This window comes from Lactuca sativa, chromosome 8 (genome assembly GCF_002870075.4).
Source record: "Lactuca sativa cultivar Salinas chromosome 8, Lsat_Salinas_v11, whole genome shotgun sequence".
NCBI lineage: Eukaryota > Viridiplantae > Streptophyta > Magnoliopsida > Asterales > Asteraceae > Lactuca > Lactuca sativa.
Window position 1 is genome coordinate 29,078,584 of NC_056630.2, and position 22,747 is coordinate 29,101,330.

Sequence of the window (22,747 nt, forward strand, 5' to 3'; positions counted from 1 at the left end):
TTGTAGGTTTGCCTAGTGATGGGTTAAGACTTAAATGGGATGTTTAGTTCAATTAAGTTTGGACATTGGGTAGTCTCTTATTAAGAGTACGTGCGTTGCGAGATTGATGATCGGTGGAGTACGTCCTACGTACAGAAGTACATATTATGTACGAAGTCCTTTTCAAAGCTCTGTGTCTTGGGCGCTGCTTGTGCCAAGGTACTATTATGTTCTTGGGCACGAGTGTTTCGCATACCAGAGTACTATAATATGCCAGAAGTACTATCATGTACAAAGTCTTTATGACAATTTTGTGTGTCGGTTACGGGAGCGTACAGGAGTACTCTAGTAGTGTTTCCCCATACTTTTATTTTGAGAGAGCTTTGGAGTCATCGTTTCTTTTATGAAGTGATCGACCGAGCTTCATATGTCAGTGTTTTCTTTCACGAAGTAATTAAGGGAACTTCGTAGACTGCCTAATAAAGTGTGTCGGTAATAGAACACTGCTAGGTATGTTTGGTGTTATATTGATGGATAGGGTGCGTATGGGGATGAAATACCTCATGTATTTAGGCCACTGCTAGGCAAAGTTCGATGTTGTATAGGTAGAGTATTGGAGTATAATACCTCATGATAGTCGGACCACGCCTAGGCATTGTTATCTAGATAACTACCCATGACTTAATTGTCTTGTGGTTCTTTCTTTTACGAACGAAGGTCCGTGGCGAAACTTATTCCATTCCCCTCATTTGATGTCTTTATTGATCCTCGTTTGCTGTTAGGGAATTTCCGAAGCAGCTTCGTCAGTTTGTGGTTCATATCGATTCCTTAGGCTATATCTCATAAGATCATTGTATAGGGTCAGTATGTGGGGATCAACGGGATGCGATATATTGTTTCAGAAATATGATGTATATTTGTTTATAATATTAGTGGTTTTGCAGGATCGAGATATACTTTATTATCACATTGTTTGAACTAAGAGCTTTCGTACTCTGTGTTCCTTAGGTGATTGGGTTCACCAGGGATATTCGAACTAAGTGTTCATTAGATATTTAAACTTAGTGTTCATCAAGGATATTTGAACTAAGTGTTCATTAAGTGTTTTTGAACTAGGTGTTCATTGGGTAATATTGGAACTAAGTGTTCATTGGGTGTTCTTGAACTAGGTGTTCATTAATTATTGTGAACTGCGTGTTCACCAGAGGTAATCTAAGAACCTTGGTAGCACTAGACTTTGTGCCAGTTCGTTAGGGAATCCTTAGGAATGAATAGGAGAAGCGTAATCGGTTCTTAGGATAAATCTTTAAGAAATAAATGGAGATAATGAGGGTGGGTAATTGGATTGATTGTTTGATAACTGAATATAATAATTACATTATTGTGGGTTGAAAACCCTATATGCTCACAAGGCCCCCAAGGCTGACCCTCTCGGTGTTCTTTGTATTACAAGTTATGGTACAAGAGCATAAGTTGGCTGACATAGCGAGATATTATGGATTATATGCCAGTAGTTATGAAAAACTGTTGTAAGGTCTATTTTTGTTCTGTTTATGCTTTTGATCTGTATTGAACATGACATCCCGAGATTTTGTTATAAAATGAAAAATACATTTCTTTAAATAAATGTTTTGATAAATTCTTATCATATTTTGTTTTGGGAACGAATTCCGCAACCGTTTTCTTTAAAAGGATTACTCTGATTTTAAAAACAAGCATAAACAATCGGTCTTTTCTGGCCGTGAAATTGGGGATGTCACATTCAAGTTAAGAGAGATCAAAGGTAATAAACACTATTCTTTTTCCTAATATTTTACATAAACTATGTTTACATCATTATATTTCGTTTTTAGGTTGTTAATTGTTGTATATATGAGCTTAAAGCTTATAACTTATGTTTAGAGTAGATGAATTTATGAATATGGTGTGATTTTATGGCTTGAATTAATTTGATTTGGTCTTGTTAAGCTTGTTAAAGACCCTTATGTGTTGATAACAATTGTTTTTATGTTAACAATCAAGTTGTTGAGTTGCATGAGCATCTTCTTAATTGCTTGAATCATATAATTTTGTGAACACAATATTGTATGCCTAGTATTAGTGAATATGAACCTAGGATTAACTAGAAAATAAGTATATTAATGTGTAAGCATGTATGATGAACAACCATACATGAGTTAATTGAATTGAAAATTTTAGTTAGTTAATATTACAAGTCTTACTTGATCCGAATAAAATAGTAGGAATCATGTTAGTTTAACCAATTGACCACCATTTGAATTAACTTGTTTGCTAAGGATTAGTAATAGTGAACATGAATCTAGTCACATTATGAATCGGTAGCCAATGATATGTTAGTCCATTGCACTTTCCATGAAATCAACCATAGGAATAAATGAGTCGAATCTGAACAAAAGTCTCTTTTATCATCGAATCAAGTTACCTTCTAGTTGCTTTAGTCGTTAATTGTTTTGTTAAAGTGTTATTTGCTTATTTAAGTCTTTACTCTTGCCAAGCTAGAGAAAACCATCTTTTATTACTTGTTTTTAATTAGGTAATTCTAGTAGTTAATCTTAATTGTAACTGTTCCCTGTGTTCGATACCCTACTTGCTTGAACTATATTGTTAATCGATAGGTACACTGCTTTTCATATGTTTTTTTTTTGTGTTTGAAGTAGTAGGATTAACACTGGTGCATTTTACACACATTAAGTTTTTGGCGCCGTTGTCGGGGAACGATTTTAATAGTTATTTTAATTGCTAGTGTTATCGATCATTTGTGTAAGATTTAACTTGCATAAAGTTACTAATTTCGTCATCAAGTTACTTAGTTTAAGTTACTAGTTTTTTTGTTTTAAAATTTTCGTTTTTATTTTTCTGCGTTGGCGTTGAACTTGTCGAGTCCAGACGAAGCTACTCGACGAGTTGACAAATTTTTCAGTTTCATTTTGTTCGTTTTACGCGTGTTTTATGTTTTTCTTTCAGGTATTTTATGACCCGTGGATCAAATACACCTTTGATCCCACCACTTGAAGACCCAAAATAAGATTTTAAGAAGAACAAGGATAAAACCGTAGGAGAATCTGCAACCCCAAAGAAGTCACATTTTAAGAATCTCAAATCGGTTTTTGGCAAGAAAAAGGGGAAGCAAGTGGGAGAATCCAACACAACATTGAAGGACGAAGACCCTAAGAAGGAGGATACCAAGTACGAAACGGAATTTGAAGAAGAAAGCGAGCAAGAAATGCAACCCGTGATTCCAACAACTGCTAACTTTGAATTGAAAGGTCACATACTTGCCTAACTCAAGGACATCCCATTCTATGGGAAAGATCACGAAGACGCATACAAACATATCGACAAGGTCAACGACATAACCGACCACTTCAATATCCCTAATGTGCCTTACAAGATTGTTTTGCTTCGTATGCTACCGATCACATTTAATGGCGTCGCGAAAGATTAGCTTAAATCACTCTTTCTAGGATCCATCACCACATGGGTTAAAATGTGTAAATAATTTATTGATCAATTTTGTCCTTTCTCAAAAATAGCAAAGTTGAAGAAAGTCATTGCAAATTTAGAACAACGAATCACTCTATGAGGCGTGAGAAATATATAAAGGCTTGTTGAGGAACTGCCCCACAATGATTTAAACATTCAACAAGAAGTCTTTATTTTTTTTTTTTTAATTTACCCCATCATGGAGGATAAGAAAAAAATAGTTATAGATTTTAATTTTTGGTCATATGCTATGGTTGTTTTATTTTTCCCTATTTTTATGTGTGTATATTTGTAAGTTATATCTTAGGTTTATTTTTTGAAAAAATGTTAATGTAGTGTGCCCATTTATGTATGGTCGTTAATTACGGCCTTTTATGTAATTTTTGATAGCAATATATTTGTTAATTAGTTTATAACTCGTGGGAACCACGGTTACAAAATTAATTAAACTTTCATAGTATAAAAATTCAAAATTATTAATCAATTATTTTAAATAAATTATTAATTAAGAGTTTTTTATTATATAAAATTATAATCATTGAATTAAATAAATATATGAAATTACATCACTTTATAATTTGTATTAATTTTATTGTAGTTTTTATTTTAATATTATTAATTTAAAGTAATTAGAGTGGAAAATTTAAAATTTGAAATTTGAAATGAAAAATTAATAGATTGACAAGTGACATGCATTAATTAGGAAACTTAATAGGATGATACATGGCAAAACAAGAATAAAATATGCATTAATTAAGAGACCTAATAAGATGACACATGTTAAAAGGAGAATAAAATTATTATTTTGTTAGAATAGGTATTATTTTGTTAGAATAGGATTATAGTATCATTGTTTCATTTATTCTCTAAAACTAAGGGCCAGTAATCACGATCCGCGTTAGTCTGATCTAACCAATCAGATCAGCTTTACACAGCCTATATAAACACATCCCAATACACCAACAAACGCATCCTACCTTTCGAATTCATCAACTACAAACACATTTTCTCTATTTCCATCTTCCCTCCAACCGTATCAATGGCACCCAAGGCAGCTGCCGGAAAGAAACCAGTAGCGGAAAAGGCCCCGGCTGAGAAGGCACCGGCGGAGAAGAAGCCCAAGGCGGAGAAGAAACTCCCAAAAGACGCATCGGCTGCCGGAGCAGATAAGAAGAAGAAGAGACACAAGAAATCAGTCGAGACCTACAAGATCTACATCTTTAAGGTTTTGAAGCAGGTTCACCCTGACATTGGTATCTCTAGTAAGGCAATGGGCATCATGAACTCATTCATCAACGACATTTTCGAGAAGCTCGCTCAGGAGGCATCTAAGCTTGCAAGGTACAACAAGAAGAACACTCTGTCTTCGAGGGAGATTCAAACTGCAGTCAGACTTGTACTTCCCGGGGAGTTGGCTAAGCATGCTGTGTCTGAAGGTACCAAGGCTGTGACAAAGTTCACTAGCGGTTAGATTGTCTTGATTTGTTAGTATATTTAGTAATCTGGTTTTCGTTGGTTTTTGGGATCCCTGATGTAATTACCTTCTAGCTGAAAAGTTCTGAAATTGAAATGAAACTATCTTGTTTTGGTAATTGAACGTTCTTATTAACCATCTTATGTTTCTTTTTGATTGCATCAAATGAAATTGTGCTTGATGGTCTTCGTTTTTATCTATTTGTATTGTTTTGTATCGATTGCATTCGACTCACACCAGGTGTTGTGAGGACACATTTGTTGGATTGATTTTAGTTGCTGTGTCTATGGCTTGTTTGCGCAACTGAGGTCCGAGGTCCCAACTCCCAAAACAGCCGAGCAATGTTTTTCTTGCATATAAAAGAGATCATTGCTTCAGAGTTTTTTGTTGGTGTTGTACATTGCATTATATCCGTGTTAGTATTGCTCTCTCTCAGTTATTATACTATATAGTTAGCCCAGTACGTTTAATGATGAGCAATGGTTCATGTGAAAAGTGAAAACCTAACTCTGATATGGAATGCCTTTGATGCCCTCTAAACATAGATCTGAATTCATGCTCTTCACCGGTGTCCCCTGCGCCATTATCAATCTCCCTCCTATTTCTTTCATCACCTTGATCTTTTCTTCGTTCTCTTGCCATGGCTGGAAATATTACTATTAATATGAAACAGTACGTGATAGCGGACATAAAAGCCCTACAATTCCCAACAAATCGGAATGTTTGAACACATGATTTTTATAAAGGGTGGTTACATCCCAATTTTCCATATAGACATCTATTTGATTTTTAAGTTTTTTTTTATTGGTTTAATTTGGGGTAAATGACACAACAAACACTCTTTTTATAAAAGAAATTCGATTTTAACACCGTTTTTTTTTTTTGTCAATTTTGACATTGTATTTCCAATTTGTTACAATTCTGACCACTTGACCGGTTAACCAGGTTGCATGATGACGTGTCAGTTTTTGATGACGTGATATGCTGACGTGTCAAAATTGAATTTTTTTTTCTCACAAAAAACACTAAGTTTCCATTTTTTTCGATTTTGACACTAAGTTTAATTTTTTCTTTCAACTTTGACACTATGTTTTTTGTTCTAAATCGAACATTATTTTTTCTAATTTTGTTCAACGTTGACAATTTTTCTATTTGAAACCGTATAAATATTTTTTTAATATATTTAAACCGTATAAATATGTTTTTTTTTTCATTTAAAAACCATAGTTTTGTATAAATACATTTTTTTAACACTCAAACCATATTTTTATGTATAAATATGTATTAGTTATATAAAAATTGTATTTTATATTAAATATGCAACTCTAAAATGTGTTTGGAGGTTTGGAGGTTTGGAGGCGTGTAGTCGATCAAAACTCGGATATCAAGTTTGCAACCCATCAAATTTTTACATCTTATTAGAAGCTGATGATTAGTTTAATTCTCATTAAATAACTAATGCTTTGAATGTAAGAAAAAAAAACACCTTGTATTTAAATAAAAATGTGGTTTTAAAACGAAAAAAATATGTTTATACGGTTTAAAATGTAATAAAAAAAAATATATTAATACGGTTTCAAATGTAAAATAGACAAAATTGAACAAAATTTGATAAATGATGTTCGATTGGAACAAAAAAAAAACATAGTGTCGAAATTGAAATAGAAAATTAAACTTAGTGTCAAAATTGAAAAAAAGTGAAAACTTAGTGTTTTTTGTGGAAAAAAAATCAATTTTGACACGTCAACATATCATGTCAGCATGCCACGTCATCAAAACCGACACGTCATCGTGCCACGTCAGCATGTAACTTGGTTAACCGGTCAAGTGGTTATAATTGTAACAAATTGGACAACACAATGTCAAAATTGACACAAAAAAAAAAACACGGTGTCAAAATCGAATTTCTGTGTAAAAAGAGTGTTTTTTGTACCATTTACCCTTTAATTTGCATTGTTTTTTGAAAAAGTAAATTTTAATAGTTTATTATAGGTTTACTTTTAATAAAAGTGTTTATAGGTGTCTAAGATGTGTCAATTTAGCAACTCCCTTTTCATAATTAGTAATGTTATATGAACCTTTATGGCATACATCATACCAACCTATTGGGTCGAAGCTTTATATATGACCAATCACCTCCTCAACATTACCCAATCCACATCTATTGGGAACGAGATACCATTCGCCAAACTATTCAAGAAAACTCCCTCATTCTCACATGGGAGTCTTCGAGTGCTTATGTTACACACTTATCAATCCCCAACATAAACTTACTACACAATCCACTCCTTGTATCTGATGGGTTTCAAGCAAAACATCAATCCTATGGTGTACATGCAAACCCTAATAGCTTTTGGATCTAGTTTGTCTAATAAACATGCAATTGAATATCCAAAGCTATAAACCCTAGATCCAGCATACAATTAATCATATAAACATAAAATAGGGTTTAGATCTGACCTTTGATTGTTATATAGCAATAACAATCTAATCATTGGCTTCAGAAAGCTTAGTGCCTCAAGTGCTGCACCTCTAATGGAGTTACAAACACCACTAAGCAACTTGGATGAAGAGAGAGGAGAGAGGAGGCACCAAAAACGGCTGGAAACCCTAATCTTAGTGTTGTCCATGTTTTTGGTGCATAGAAGACTTTTATATACATGTAGGCTATTAGGGTTTACAACTAGGAAACCTAATCTGGCTGCTTAAGCCCTAAGCAGCCCATGAACTCCTTTAACATATCTCTTGGACGAATTCCTTATGGGCTTCCCATAGAATTCGTCCAACCTATATTATTTAGGTAATCCATAGCCCAATTGCAATTGTATTATAATTACAAATCCAGTCCCCTAAGTTTAATTAATCTCTTTTAGCCACAAAATTAATTCTTAATTAATTCTTGACTAATATTAATTAAACAATATGATTTCTCTTTTAATATATTATTCTCATAATATATATTAATAAATCATAATTAAACCTTTCTCTCCTTAATTCATCATACATGTTGCTATGGTGAAGGCAACCCAAAAAGACCATGCTCATAATCGGGTCAAGTACATACCAAAATAGTTATGGACTTAGACACTAATCCAATAGTATCTTCATCGGGTACCCATCTAACCATCATGGATACCGATGTCTTGACCTCTCATCTGGTAAAATTATCATATCTGGTCATGTCGTTTTGACGAATCCCCATTCATTTTCGATCCTTGACTCCTAACCAATCCCCACCATACACCTTCCTTGATTTGAAGGACTCACATCCCCAGTGCGTCGTCAATTTTTTGAGACACCGAAACAACCGCTCCACCTAAGAGAATCCAACCCAACCCACCCCACTACCGAACATCCACCTCTCCTCCCTACCACCTCGGCTATAACCCTACCACCCCATCCTCCTTCTACTCATCCTATGGTCACAAGCTAGAACATAGTATCATTAAATCCACCGCTTGCCTAATCCTTTATAGCACAAATGAGTCACACACCCTCAAATCCCACTTGCATGCCCTTTGTTACCTTAACTGCTTGCCTTATCCGTTATAGCACAACCGAGTCACACACCCTCAAATCCCACTTGCTTGCCCTTTGTTACGTTAACTAGAACATTGCTATAAATGTATGATTTGCTGCTCTTATGTCTAACATAACTTACGCCTTGTTCCCCGTTATTTTTTTGTATATTCATTAAAGGAAAGGGAAGAAAAATTTTGACCGAAAGAAAGGGAGGGGAAGGAAAAATATTAATTATACCGTGTTCCCAGGTTCGAAGGAACTGAAAAGAAATGAGAGGAAAATTTTAAGTTTTTGTGTTCCCAAGTTAGGAGGAAAAAGAAAATAAAACTTGAAATTTTCTTTCCCCTCACTTTCTTCCCAAATCCGCCCAATTTGGAAGGAAAATATGACTCCAAAATTCTTCCCTTCCCTTCACTTTCCTCCCATTTGCCTCGTTAAGTAGAACTCGGGAACAAGGCGTTAGGTAGTTGTTCTGAGGCCTCTAAGGGGAAATATTGTTCATTCTATGTGGTCATTTAAAAAGATATACAACTTCATTGATACTATTGAGTATTGACCGGTATAAAAAACATTTGGTCGTTAAAGAGAAAAGTCAACGACCAAACATCGATTGTGCTTGATTGTCAAACCATTGGCGATTTGATATCTTCTCAACATAATTGTCTCTTGTTACTGATCGATTCATCAGTTGTGCATCAATAAGACTTTCTTGCATAGTCACTTAAACAAGACTCTTTACATGCATCGACCTCTGAATTTCGTGACCTCAATCATCAAAATTATGTATGTTATCCCTAGAAATTCCTATACAACATGAAAGAGGCACCACATGTGTGGTGTAATCGATATGATGAGTTTATTACTTGGGTCAGTTTCCAACAACAAAACTAACTCCTCACTTTTCATGTTCTAATGGGGGATGGTAACACCTATATTATTTTCTACGTGGATGATATTATCTTGAATGCTTCTTCCTCTGACTTAATTATTCGAAATACCATTTCTCAGTTCCTGACCAAGTTTGCTAGGACCGATTTTGACGTCCTCTCATAGTTTTTGGGTGTTTCAGTGGTCTGTGATAAGACTGATGTTTTTCTTTCTCAACACATATATGCGTTCAAACTTCTAGTGTGGGCACACATGTAAGCCTACAACCCCTGTAGCACTCTCACAAAATTCTCAGTCGAAGCTCGATCTCATGGGTCCCACATTGTGGATCCCATTTATATCGTAGTTTTCAGGCGACCTCTAGTATTTGAGTTTTACTTGCCCCGATATCTCCTATACTACACAATAAATATACCTCTTCATGCATGACCCTGGATGTAACATCCGGTTTCGGGAAATTTCTTATTTATGAATGACAAACTTTAATTTAGTCAAGGGTAGATCTCGGGATTCAAAGGATAAAGTTTGGCGAGAAACGGTTGGATCATTGTCTTCTAAAAACCATAATTGGTAGGAGATAAAGTAAACGAAAATTTATAGGAGTTGTGTATGGTTTTCTCGGTTATGGATAAGGCTGTGTGTAACGACCGAAAAATACAACCAATTTTAACTTTTTCAAAAACAGCTTGATTCCATTAAATCTTTACAAAAAGGTTTTCAATATAAACATTTAACGTATTCCCAGAATCACATTACTACAAAATCACGAGGAACGGTACGATCATGCCTTCGCCTTGCCACAGTCTCCTGAAGAACCTGAAAAACATAAAACCACAACTGTAAGCCTGAAAGCTTAGTGAGATATCCCCCAAATACCAACCACATATACCATACACGCATAACATGCCACAACATATCTGATCACAGAACAGCCATGCACTTCGGGTCTACTGTGTGACTGGTCCGCCGCACCGGCCTACAGTCCACCTGGTCCACCCTCCGAGTCTAGTCACATATATCGAGTCTGCAGTGTGATTGGTCCGCCCGCACCGGGCCTTCAATCCACCTGGTCCACTCTCTAAGTCTACAGTATGACTGGTTCGCCCATACCGGGCCTTCAGTCTGTCTGGTCCACTCTCCGAGCCTCGGCACGTCTGGTCCGCCCTCTTGGGGCCTACAGCCTATCCGGACCGCTCGATGGGCCTTCGGAACAACCGGTCCGCCCTGGGTATCTTGGCCTACAACACAAAGCAGGACCCGCCTCAACCCAACTCCAGTCCAAACAACCATGTGCACATATACATACAATCATATAGCAATTCACAGTCAACAAGCAAATCAAACAGATCACATAACATATCATCATCCTAACCAGGATACCGACCTAACAGGTCACTAGCATAGCATCTCCCTATCTCTCAGGATACCAAACTCAATCAGGTCTCTAACATATATCATCCTAACTCACAGGATGCAAACATATCAAAGCAGCAACATAACAACAACTACCCGGATCTCAATCCGATAAGGGTCGTCCTTGGTGCCTTAGACCCTGTTGATATAGTGAGGATAACTCACCTCGAAACTGTCGGTTGAAAGGATAAGATCCCGCTGCTCCAAGCTCCGACACGAACTCCTCCACTGAACACCAACACACTCAACTCAATAAATACCCTTTATTACCAAAATACCCCTGAAAGGCAACTAGTCAACCTTTGGACAAGGTCAAAGTCAACCCCTGACTGACTCTACTCGCCGAGTCAACCCGATGACTCGCCGAGTCTCCATACTCAGAACTTCCCTCAATCCGCGACCTAACTCGCCGAGTCACCCCGAGACTCGTCGAGTCCAACAACTCTGAGTCCACTCGCCCACAACTCACCGAGTCATCCCTTGACTCACCGATTCTCGACTCAACCAGAAAATATTGGGACTCTTCGACAAGACTCGCCGAGTCCAGGAACAGACTCGCCGAGTCCAGGAACAGACTCGCCGAGTCTAAGGCTATCTTCAACCTAGTCGCCGAGTTCCAGGCCATCTTCATCCAAGTCGCCGAGTTCCAGCTCATCTTCAAGCAACTCGTCGAGTCCACCCATGTGACTCGCCGAGTACCAACGGTTTGAATCCATTCAGAAGCACTCCAGGCCATGCAATTCATCCACAACATAGATCTAGCCTCCTACAACCCATCCATCACGTAAAGTGGCAAACTTTACGTGAATCCAAAGAGATCTAGGCCTTTAACACTATATAGCTAGGGTTGGGACATGATAGCTTCATTACACACTTGAACACAAGGACTTTCAGGCATTCCAACCCTTCTCCAATTCAGATCTGAGGTAGCAACCTCAGATCTAACCTCTAAACTCCAAAACCCCAAAAGATAGGCTCCCACAAACCCCATAATGAAGAATCCAAGAATAACAGCCCAAGGACGAGATATTACCTCAAAAGAACACCCAAACTGCAATGGAACTCGAATCCAAGCAAAAACCCTTGCTCCAAACCTCTTCTTCTTCAAGATCTCTTCAACAACCACCTCTCTAAGCTCCAAATCACCCAACAATGGGGTTTCTCCACGAATTTAGGGTTTTTGGGACTCAAGGGGGTGATAAGGAGGCTGGGGAGGAAACATAATGTTCCTTATATATGGCTCAACTTCCGGATTTAGGGTTTTCTCCATTCAGTGCCTACTCGCCGAGTCGGCCACTTGACACGCGACCAAGTCGCGACTCTACTCGCCGAGTCCACCCATGGACTCGCCGAGTCTATCTTTCCCATTTTACTCTTTTATCCCTTCAACTTTACTCTTGCTATTCCGAGATGTTACACTGTGATAGTCGCCATGATCAATGAATGTGAAAATCGACCTATGTGGTTGTGTTTTTTTCTTTTTTTTTTTTTTTTTTTGGTTTTGATACCAAATCAGATTTGGTAAATATGTATATTTCTTATTATCATGCATAACATATAAAAGGGATATATATATATATATATATATATATATATATATATATATATATATATATATATATAATACATATACTTACAGTGTGACATCCCCATTTTCACGGCTAGAAAATACCGATTTTGTTTATGCTTTGTAAAAATCAGAGTACTTCTTTTCATAAAAATGTTGCGGAATTTGTTCCTAGAAAAACATGTTAAATACGTTATCAAAACATTTTCGAAGAAACGTATTTTATTCATTTTAAAACGTTTGGGATGTCATCGTTAATACAAAAATATAAGCTTAAACAGAACTCACATTTATTTATACTAGTGATCTACATCTCTTTAATCTCTCAGTGTAATGTGACTTCATAACAACACCTGTGATATAAATAAACTGAGTAGGTCAGGTTGGGAAACCTGGTGAGTACATTGGGTTTTCAACCCACAATAATATAATTATTATGTTCAATCATCAAACAATTAACCCAATTACCCATCCTTATTATCTTCTTTATTCCTAAGTACCCTCCATAAGGATTTATCCTAAGGGTCGTCTCCTACATCATATTTTACCTCTCTTCTCCTTTTATGTTTGTTCCTAAGGACTTTCCCTAAGGATCATCGCCTAAATCGCCTAGACAGAATTGATTCTGGGATTACTCCCTCAATATGTGCCCACCAAGGGTTTGGGTATCATCGCATGAATACGTAGTTACAACATCGCCTGAACTCGTAATTCATAGTAAGGGGGTTAGAGTATCATCACATGAATACATAGTTACAACATCCCCTGAACTCGTAATTCATCACCTACAGGTTATGAGCCTGCTGGTGTTTCCACGGGGTTGTCTATAATAGTCCGTGGTCGCCATCTATACTCTGGTAGATGACTACATCTCCAAATTTTCGGACAAGGTTGTAGTATCCTACATCACTGATTCATCATCACCTATCTATCCTCACCTAATTATCATCACCTTCCTATCATCACCTATCTCTCTTTATTTTATTTCATCACACACCAACTATTTCATCTACCCATGTTTTATCCCAACATATTTGTAGATATAAAATAAATATACAGTTTAAATCATTTAAAACATGTATAAATCATTCATCCAGCATAGACAAGAAGTATTCAGATAATATGCACACATAACACGTAATTTATGTAAAATAATTCATATCTATGTGTAAGATGAAAGTAACTATGCACTCACTTGAAAGGGGGTGACTCAGCACTCGGACAACGTTTCGATACTCTCAAAACAATTTCCTTTGATAAAACCTAATATCAATACCACTAGGGTTTAGTCTAACGATAACTATGACAAATTAATACTCTGACTACTATTATTATTATATAAGTGTTAAATAACACTCAATATAACTCATAATAATAGCCTAAATAATTATTTTAAGGACCTAATAACATTACTATAATTATTTGGAAGCTATATTAAAAATTGCGTAAGCGTAGCTCACTTACAGCGAATTTTAAAGAAAAAACCGGGCTTTGCTGGAGCAGCGTTCCCGAGCCGAAAGGCTCTTTTCTCGGGACTCCGGGAGCCTCGGGGCTTCCTTCGGGTGCTAGGGGGTTTACCTAGGCTTTAGGGGGCTTAAGGGGGGCTAGAGAGAGAAAGTGGATGAGGAAAGGTGTGAGAATGAACGGAACTCGACACATCTATTTATAGTGTGAAATCCTGATGGACTCGCCGAGTAGGAGGACCTACTCGACGAGTTGGTTCCATGTGTCATCATCTGATGGCTTTCCTTGGAGAGAAAGCAATGGCTGTGATCGCGCCACGTCACCCAATATCGCGTATCGGCTTCCTGACTTAGAAAAATCATAACTCTCGCATACGAGCTCCGTTTTTGACGTTCTTTATATCCACGCGTAGGTAAAAGCAAAATCTACAACTTTCCTTTAGACTCCGTCGGCTAATTACCGACCGATCTTAAATTTAACAGTAGGAGGAGTTTAGACTGTTAAATGACCGCGAAGAATTCGTAACTCCTTCATACGAACTCCGTTTTCGTCTATCTTTTTACCGTTGAGTTCCTATTAATGAGATATTCAACTCTCATTTAGGTCGCGTAAGCCAAAAACCGCTCGAACTAAAATTCGAGTTTCGGGGCGTGCACTACTAAGCCGAATCTTAGAAAAATCATAACATTCTCATACGAAGTCATATTTGGGCGTTCTTTTTATGGATGTTCTCGGTTTAACGTATACTACAACTTTGGTTTAGATCACTAAGGCTAAAAAGTCATCTATCTTAAATTCACTATTTACGTCTCCCGGTGTCGTGCCGGTTTTGCCGTAAAACTTCGATGGGCCATAAGTTCTTTGTTATAGGTCGGATTTCGGCGTTCTTTATATGTACGGAAACCTTGTTACATATTCTACAGATTGGTTAAGATTATTTATTCTAAACAATATTTTGTCGAAAAGTCGTTTTTGACCCCTATTGCCTCTAAATTGACTAGCCCGGATCTGCGGGCGTTACATACAGTCTACTCCTTGTACTAATATTATCTTGTCTGATAAAGACAATCTCAAAGTAGGTTGCCATTTTGACATATTATTGAAGTTGGAAAATCTATAAAATAGCAACATACTTTGAGATTGTACTTTCATTTTTTTCTCTGACTTGTAAAACTTTAAAATATCAACCATTTTTACTACCACAACATCTAATTTTATTTTTTTTCATTAAAATTTTGTATTTTATTTTTTTTCATTAAAACTATAAATTGTATTTTGTATTTGGAATCCATATAGATTATAGATTAGCAACTAACAAAGGGTATGTATTGACTATTGAGTTATTTTTTAGAGTACCTCCATTGTACATAAGTACCCCTTCATTAGGTTTTCAAATGTATGCATCAGGGTTTTTTCATTCGAACACCTAAAAATAAGGAACTTATTATTACTTTTCCAATGTTAACCCTATAGTCAAACAACTTTGTTTATGTAAATCTATAAATTTTGTTGTTAAAATTCACAAAAATGGATATATATATATATATATATATATATATATATATATATATATATATATATATAAAATGAAAGTATCATGCTATATTAGAAAAAAGTTGAAAGTAAATTGCAATTTTTTTTATTTACCTCAATCATGGAAAAAAAACACAGAAGATATCAGTATATTTTCATTTTTTTTTGTCTCTATACTATCATTGTTTTCGTTTTGTTATTTTCAGTTACATATTTTCCTCATTTTTTCATCTAATTATGTAAATTTATCTAATTTAATTTACTAAAGACCTTTAATGTATATATTTTTTAAAATCTAAACACAAACACCATCACAACAATATACATTCATTTTTATTTTTGTCATATATAACATCATTGTCATATGTTAATTAATAACAACATATTTTCAAGTTTGATGCAAAGTCAAAAAAAAGTTTAAGAAAATGGCAACTTTACGTGAAAGTAAATTGCTACTTTTTCATTTACCCCATCACGGAAGAAATGCGGAAAATAGCAAGACTTTTTTTTTTTTTTTTTTGTTGTTATGTGCTATCATTGTTTTCTTTTTCCTCTATTAGGTTCATTTTTTTGAATAATGTGCTATCATTGTTTTCTTTTTCCTCTATTAGGTTCATTTTTTTGAATAATGCAACTATTGACATTTTAGGTAAAATCTTCAAAAAAATCTTAAACTTTTGAAAAAAGTTTCAATTTAGTCTTAATTTTTTTTGAATAGAAAAATCCAAGAATTTTGAGGTGTTGAGCAAGTCATCTATACCACATGGTCAAAAAAGATTAAAGTGTAAGGTTTAAACGGTTTATTGGATTTTTCTATTTAAACAAAAGATTATGACTAAATTAAAACTTTTCCTAATAGTTTGAGACTTTTCTGAATATTTTTCAAAATTTTAACTGAGATGAGGATTATTAAGGACATTTTATGTAAAAAAAATAACTGGGCCATACCTTTGACATTTGCAATCAATTTTTATTTTTGTTTTTCAAATAATTTGATAACGGCGTTCTCTCTAAAATAGCAACATATTTTCAAGAGTTTTTCAACTTTTTGTTAACTATACCATTTTAGGGACCTTTTTTTTGAAATAGTTTTGATAGCAATCAACGGCCAGTAATCACGATCCGCGTTAGTCTAATCTAACCAATCAGATCAGTTTTACACAGCCTATATAAACACATCCCAATACGCCAACGATCACATCCTACTTTTCGAATTCATCTACTACAAACACATCTTCTCTATTTCCATTTTCCCTCCAACTGTATCAATGGCACCCAAGGCAGCTGCCGGAAAGAAACCAGTAGCGGAAAAGGCTCCGGCTGAGAAGGCACCAGCGGAGAAGAAGCCCAAGGCGGAGAAGAAACTCCCAAAAGACGCATCGGCTGCCGGAGCAGATAAGAAGAAGAAGAGACACAAGAAATCAGTCGAGACCTACAAGATCTACATCTTTAAGGTTTTGAAGCAGGTTCACCCTGACATTGGTATCTCTAGTAAGGCAATGGGCATCATGAACTCATTCATCAACGACATTTTTGAGAAGCTCGCTCAGGAGGCATCTAAGCTTGCAAGGTACAACAAGAAGAACACTCTGTCTTCGAGGGAGATTCAAACTGCAGTCAGACTTGTACTTCCCGGGGAGTTGGCTAAGCATGCTGTGTCTGAAGGTACCAAGGCTGTGACAAAGTTCACTAGCGGTTAGATTGTCTTGATCTGTTAGTATATGTAGTAATCTGGTTTTCGTTGGTTTTTGGGATTCCTGATGTAATTACCTTCTAGGTGAAAAGTTCTGAAATTGAAATGAAACTATCTTGTTTTTGTAATGGAATGTTCTTGTTAATCATCTTATGTTTCTTTTTGATTTCATCAAATGAAATTAGGCTTGATAGTCTTCGTTTTTATCCATTTGTATTGTTTTGTATCGATTACATTCGACACACACCAGGTGTTTGTGTTTATGCCAAAGATCACCCAGTTACAATTTTGAACATACGAATATCGTTTTTATACTTTCATTCACTCCAACATTTGTGAGAAGAAACCTTGTTTTTAAATGTGCAATCAGAGAACCCCCCCTCTGATGAATGCGATTAACAATTGGTTCCTTTTGTCGGTAGAAAGTTGTGGCCACATTTGTTGCTTTTGATTTTAGTTGATGTGTCATGGCTTGTTTGTACATATATTGTGTAGGAGTCTAGTTTATGGACATGAGATGCAACTGAGGTTCTGTTGAAATATACATTCTATACTCAAACATAAACATTAATTGTTGAAAGGTATATTGTGTTTAGTTGTTATTATTTGAAGGGGTGTTTGTGAAAGTTTTATGCAGGAAAGAGTTGATCGGGTTTGTACGCCGGATCTTTATGGGTCATGGTTACTCTGTTTTTTTGTTGAAGACCCGATTTATTTAAAGTTGTGCTTCTCTCTTTGTAGATAGATTGCAGATATTATTCCTTAGATATTTTCTCTCGTTTAGGGTTTTCATTGTTCTATTGATTTTTTTAGATCTTGTTCTTACTTGTACATCAGAGAGTGAGTGTTAATGTAGAGAGGTTTTTGGTGTAAGTTGATGTATAATCGAACTGGTTTATAGTGAATAAACTGTTCAAGTTGGGAAAATTTGGTGTTTTTTACTTTCTTTACATGGTATCAGAGCTTAAGGCTCCTTCATCCTCTTCGTAGATGTTCATCGGAGACTCGTCTTCTTCATCGATGTTCATCGGAGGTTCACAACTCAGAACAGTTTCATAAAAGGTTGTTTCTAACCTTTTCTTCCTTTTTCTTTTGTTATTTCTGGTTGGTCGATCGACTTAGTTCTTTTATTGTTTTCGTTCTTTCGATCCTGGTGCTGTGAAGTTTTTTTGTGTGTTATTGCAGGTGCTTGTGGCTGATTCTTGTACTGTTCGCCTGAATAGTTGAACATCAGCCAAACTATCAACGATTCTTCTCAAATGGATTAATCTGTTTAAGTCTGAAATAACTCTCTAGGGGTCGGATTTCATCACCGATAAACCCAACGTTGAGAACGGACAAACAGAGTCGATTTGTGTCTTCGTTTCGTCTTTAAAGCACTGTGAGGGTTTTCTTGTTCCTTTTTCCCTCTTTTATATTGTGATTGGGAGATCCTGGTTGTTTTATATACACCAGTTGTTTGTTTTTCTTGTTTCGATTGTTTTCTGTGGCTATGTATTGATTGTCTTGAGCCCCGACAAACGTGGTGACCATCTGGACTCTAAGTCAATACACGGGTCTGATTTCTGTCTGTATTTCTTGATTATCTGATTGGTTATTTGTTTGTCTTGTTCTTATGGTTGGTCCTACTGAGTCTCCTAGTAGTAGTGGAAAGGATGATCAAGTTAATTTTGATGATCCTCTCTTTGTTCATCCTTCAGATAATTCCACTACCACTATTGTTACTATAAAACTATCTGGAAATGAAAATTTTAGACTTTGGAAAAGCTCTATGTCTAGAGCACTTAGGGCCAGAAATAAACTTGGGTTTGTAGATGGTTCTTTTCAGAAAACAAAGGTAGATGAGTCTAAAAGTTCTAAATGGGATAGAGCCAATGCTGTAGTTTGTTCTTGGCTTTTGTCATCCATATTAGATTCCATCTATCAGAGTCAAGCTTATTCAGATGTTGCTGAGGGTATTTGGAACAATCTTTTTGAAACCTATAATAAGTCGGATGGATCTGTTGTTTTTAACATTCATCAACAGATTAATTCCTTGAAACAAAATGGTATTTCGCTATCAGACTATTTTAATAAAGGGTAAATTACACCAATAGTCCCTCGTACAGTTGCCAAAAAACATGTTAAGTCCCTATTTTTAAAAATTAACTCGGACCGTCCCTTATATCGTAAAACGGTACATATTTCGTCCCTTATTACATTAAATTTGCATGCTTTGTCCCTTGTAAGAATTGGAATGACTAAAATGCCCTTTATAATTTTTTTTTCATTTATTTTTAATATTTATTATTAATTTATTAAACTTAATATCTATATATCTATCTTTTTGTTTTGTTGAAGAAGACTTAAGCACCACTACCACCACTTGACTGCACAAACACCACCGGAATGCACAAATCTCCAGAGCCATCACCGGAATGCACAACCAAACACCACTTGTTCCCCGGAAAAATAACCACAAAACCACCATCGCCACCCTCCTGTACAACAACCGATAACCACCCCCTTTTAACACTACATGTCACCGCTCCATCATCATTACCGTCGGAGGATCTAGCCTTTTGCTGGAGTGCAGATCTGAACGGTAAGGTAGAAGTGTAGGGAGTGCTGCAGTATCAATACCCTCTCACCGGAAAAACAAGAGGCGGCTAAGGTTTGGTGCAACGATGGACCACCCATATTTTCCGGTGCAACCGCCTCAAATACTCCCTTCTTCATTCCCCTCTAATAGTGAAACCTTATTCTATCTTCTCAGTTCGATCGACAACCACAGACCGAGAATCAGAAACCAGATCTGCTACCCTATCGTCGGGAATGAGGATGATGACGTAGATGAAGATGAAGGGTGTTGGCAGTTCGTTCTATCTTCTCAGTTCGTTCTTCTTTTTCTGTTCAATGAGGATGATGACGTAGATGAAGGGTGTTGGCAGGAATGCATTTGAAGGGTGGTGTACAGACGATGAATGATCGCAGCGATGGTTGCTCTGATGATTGCCTTGCTCCTATGGTGGCTGAGATAGAGTTTGTGAGATGCACATAAAGAAATGGATGAGATTTGTGGTCGTCCGTTGGGTTGCAGAAGAGAGAAGACGGTGGATGAATAGATTTCGTCGGTGGCTGCTTCATGGTTGCAGTTTGTCGATAGTTAGAGGAAAAGGGGGAAACGAGTACGGGGAAAGAAAAAAAATGGGGGGCGGGGGGGGGGGGGGGTTGAAGATACGTTTTTTTTTTTTTTTTTTTTTTTTTTTTTTTTTTTTTCTTTTTAATGTAAAAATAATAAAAGAATAAAAGAAAATTAAAAAAGAAATTGTTAAGGGTAAAATAGTCTTTTTATGTCTGGAGGGACTAAGCGTGTAAGAAAAAACAAACCTAAGGACCGTCCGAGTTAATTTTTGAAAATAGGGACGAAACGTGCTTTTGGACACATGCACGAGGGACTAATGGTGTAATTTACCCAATAATAAACTTGACTCTCTTTGGAAGGAATTTGATGGTCTTACTAGTCTTACTGACTGTAAATGTGAAGCATTTGTTAAACTTAAGGACCATTCCAATCTTATGAAACTTATGCAGTTCCTTAGTGGTCTAGATGATTCATATAGTCAAGTCAAAAGTCATATTCTTCTTATGGAACCGTTACCTATTGTCAAAACTGCATTTTCTATATTGTCTAGAGAAGAGTCTCTTCAAAGAAATGGTTCTTTGACTTCTATTCAGTCTTCTAAATCCCAACCTACTGCTTTTAATAGTAGGTTTAATAATAGGTTTAATTCAAACAATTCTAATAGAAATAAAAATTAGGTAGTACAATGCAAGAATTGTGGTATTAAAGGTCATTCAATTGAAAAGTGTTATAAACTAATAGGATACCCAAAAGATTTTAAACAGCGAAATGAGTCAAACAGTCAAAAAACTTTTTCTGCTAATTCTGTTACCACTTCTTCAGGGAGTTCTAATGCTCCTGTCTTATCTGATGTTGTTGGAGACTCTGAGTTTCATCAGCTCACTAAGGAACAGTACATGAAGTTTTTGCAACTAATAAATGATAAACAAGTTAATGAGGAAGCACCTGCAAGTGCTAACATGGCAGGTACTTGCTTGTTTCAAGCATTTAATTCTTCCTTTGATTGTCAAAAGTGGATTGTTGATTCAAGAGCCAATCAACATATGATTGCTTCTGAATCTCTTCTTCATAATACTATGGATTTTTCTAAGTTGAATCTTCTTGTTAGTCATCCTAATGGCACATCTGCTAAAATTGAGAAAATTGGGAATATGAATATATCTAATTCCTTAACTCTGTTTGATGTTTTTGTTGTCCCAGACTTTAATGTAAACCTTTTATCTGTTCATAAGGTATGTAAGGATAGTAATTGTGAGGTTGTCTTTAATGAACATAGTTGTACAATTCAGGGTTTACAATCAAAGGAGATGGTGGGGAATGGTAAAGAATCTGGAGGTCTTTATTACATGAATAGTGTGCCTTCAGGTATTAATTCCTTTGGTGTTCATAATTCTTCATCAATTTGTTGTGTTTCTAAACTCACGTGGCATAATAGGCCCGATCATCCTTCTAATCAAGTCTTAGGATCTCTTAAGCATAAACTTAATTTTCCAAATGATTATATTCCTCCTTGTGATGTTTGTCATAGGGCTAAACAAACTAGAGAGTCATTTCCTGTTAGTCAACATATCACACCTAGTGTAACGACCCGTCTCCGGTATGATAATTCCTTGGTATTTATTTTGAAGTTTTGCAAGAGGGACTCGGCGAGTTCATAGCCTGACTCGCCGAGTAGGGTCGGGATTTCGAGCACGTGTTAGCTGGCGACTCGGCGAGTCCATATTCTGGACTCGGCGAGTCTGTCCGTCTGGGAGAAACCCTAAATCCCCGGGTTGCCCACTATTTAAGCCACCTTATAGCCCCCAATCTCGTCTCCTTCACCCTCAAAAGCTGTGAGAAAACCCTAATTCGATCTTGAGTGTTTTAAGTGATCTTGTGTGCAATTGTGAAGGCTTGAAGAAGGAGAAGAAGAAAGGAGCAAGGAGAAGGATTGTAGAGCAGAGATTCAAGGGAAAGCAAGAGCTCTTTGAGGTATTCTTCAGATTTCCTTCCCTTTTATGCTTTAAAACCCTTTCTAGATCTAGTTGATGCTTTTCTCAAGCCTTATGTTGATATGGAAGCCCTATTATGCCGAGATATCTTTAGATCTGTTCATTTAGGAGTTGTAGAGCCCAGATCTATTGCCTTTATGGAGCTATTTTGCATATTAACCCTAGATCTACCCCTTTTAAGCATCTTTTAGCCTTTATTCCCTTGTTCATGTGTTTGTACACGTAAAGTTGGAAACTTTACGTGGTAAATAAGCTTATTGGACTCAGATCTATCATTTGTATGTTTTGGATTCGAGCAGAATCGAGTGTAGAATAGTTGCATGGCGGTGACTCGGCGAGTCGGAAGAACGACTCGGCGAGTCGAGTCGCGAGTCCCCGATTTCTTCCTTTTGAGCGGTGTCGAGTGGGACCAGTGAGTAGTGGAGTGGACTCAGCGAGTTTGAGGGTAGACTCAGTAATGGAGGGACTCGGCGAGTTGTTCATACAACTCGGCGAGTCCAAGGCAATCTTCTTAAGCTCAAGAACAACTCGTCGAGTTGTTCATATGACTCGGCGAGTCGGATGAAGATTTTCTGAGTTTTTGGATCGAGAGGGT

General features: G+C 36.4%; 2 protein-coding genes across 2 annotated transcripts; both read left to right on the forward strand.

Annotated features, from left to right (window-relative positions):
• The first annotated feature begins 4,459 nt into the window (after positions 1 to 4,459).
• LOC111911136 (histone H2B.3) lies at positions 4,460 to 5,075 on the forward strand. The gene has a single exon (XM_023906925.3). The coding sequence runs from the start codon at positions 4,523 to 4,525 to the stop codon at positions 4,952 to 4,954; it is 432 nt and encodes a 143-aa protein (XP_023762693.1). The 5' UTR covers positions 4,460 to 4,522; the 3' UTR covers positions 4,955 to 5,075.
• Positions 5,076 to 16,543: 11,468 nt separating this feature from the next.
• LOC111911134 (histone H2B.3) lies at positions 16,544 to 17,185 on the forward strand. Its single transcript, XM_023906924.3, has one exon. The coding sequence runs from the start codon at positions 16,613 to 16,615 to the stop codon at positions 17,042 to 17,044; it is 432 nt and encodes a 143-aa protein (XP_023762692.1). The 5' UTR covers positions 16,544 to 16,612; the 3' UTR covers positions 17,045 to 17,185.
• The last annotated feature ends 5,562 nt before the right edge of the window (positions 17,186 to 22,747 follow it).

Coding starts and splice junctions, on each gene's coding strand:
- LOC111911136 (XM_023906925.3), top strand. CDS start 4,523: ATGGCACCCAAGGCAGCTGCCGGAAAGAAACCAGTAGCGGAAAAGGCC.
- LOC111911134 (XM_023906924.3), top strand. CDS start 16,613: ATGGCACCCAAGGCAGCTGCCGGAAAGAAACCAGTAGCGGAAAAGGCT.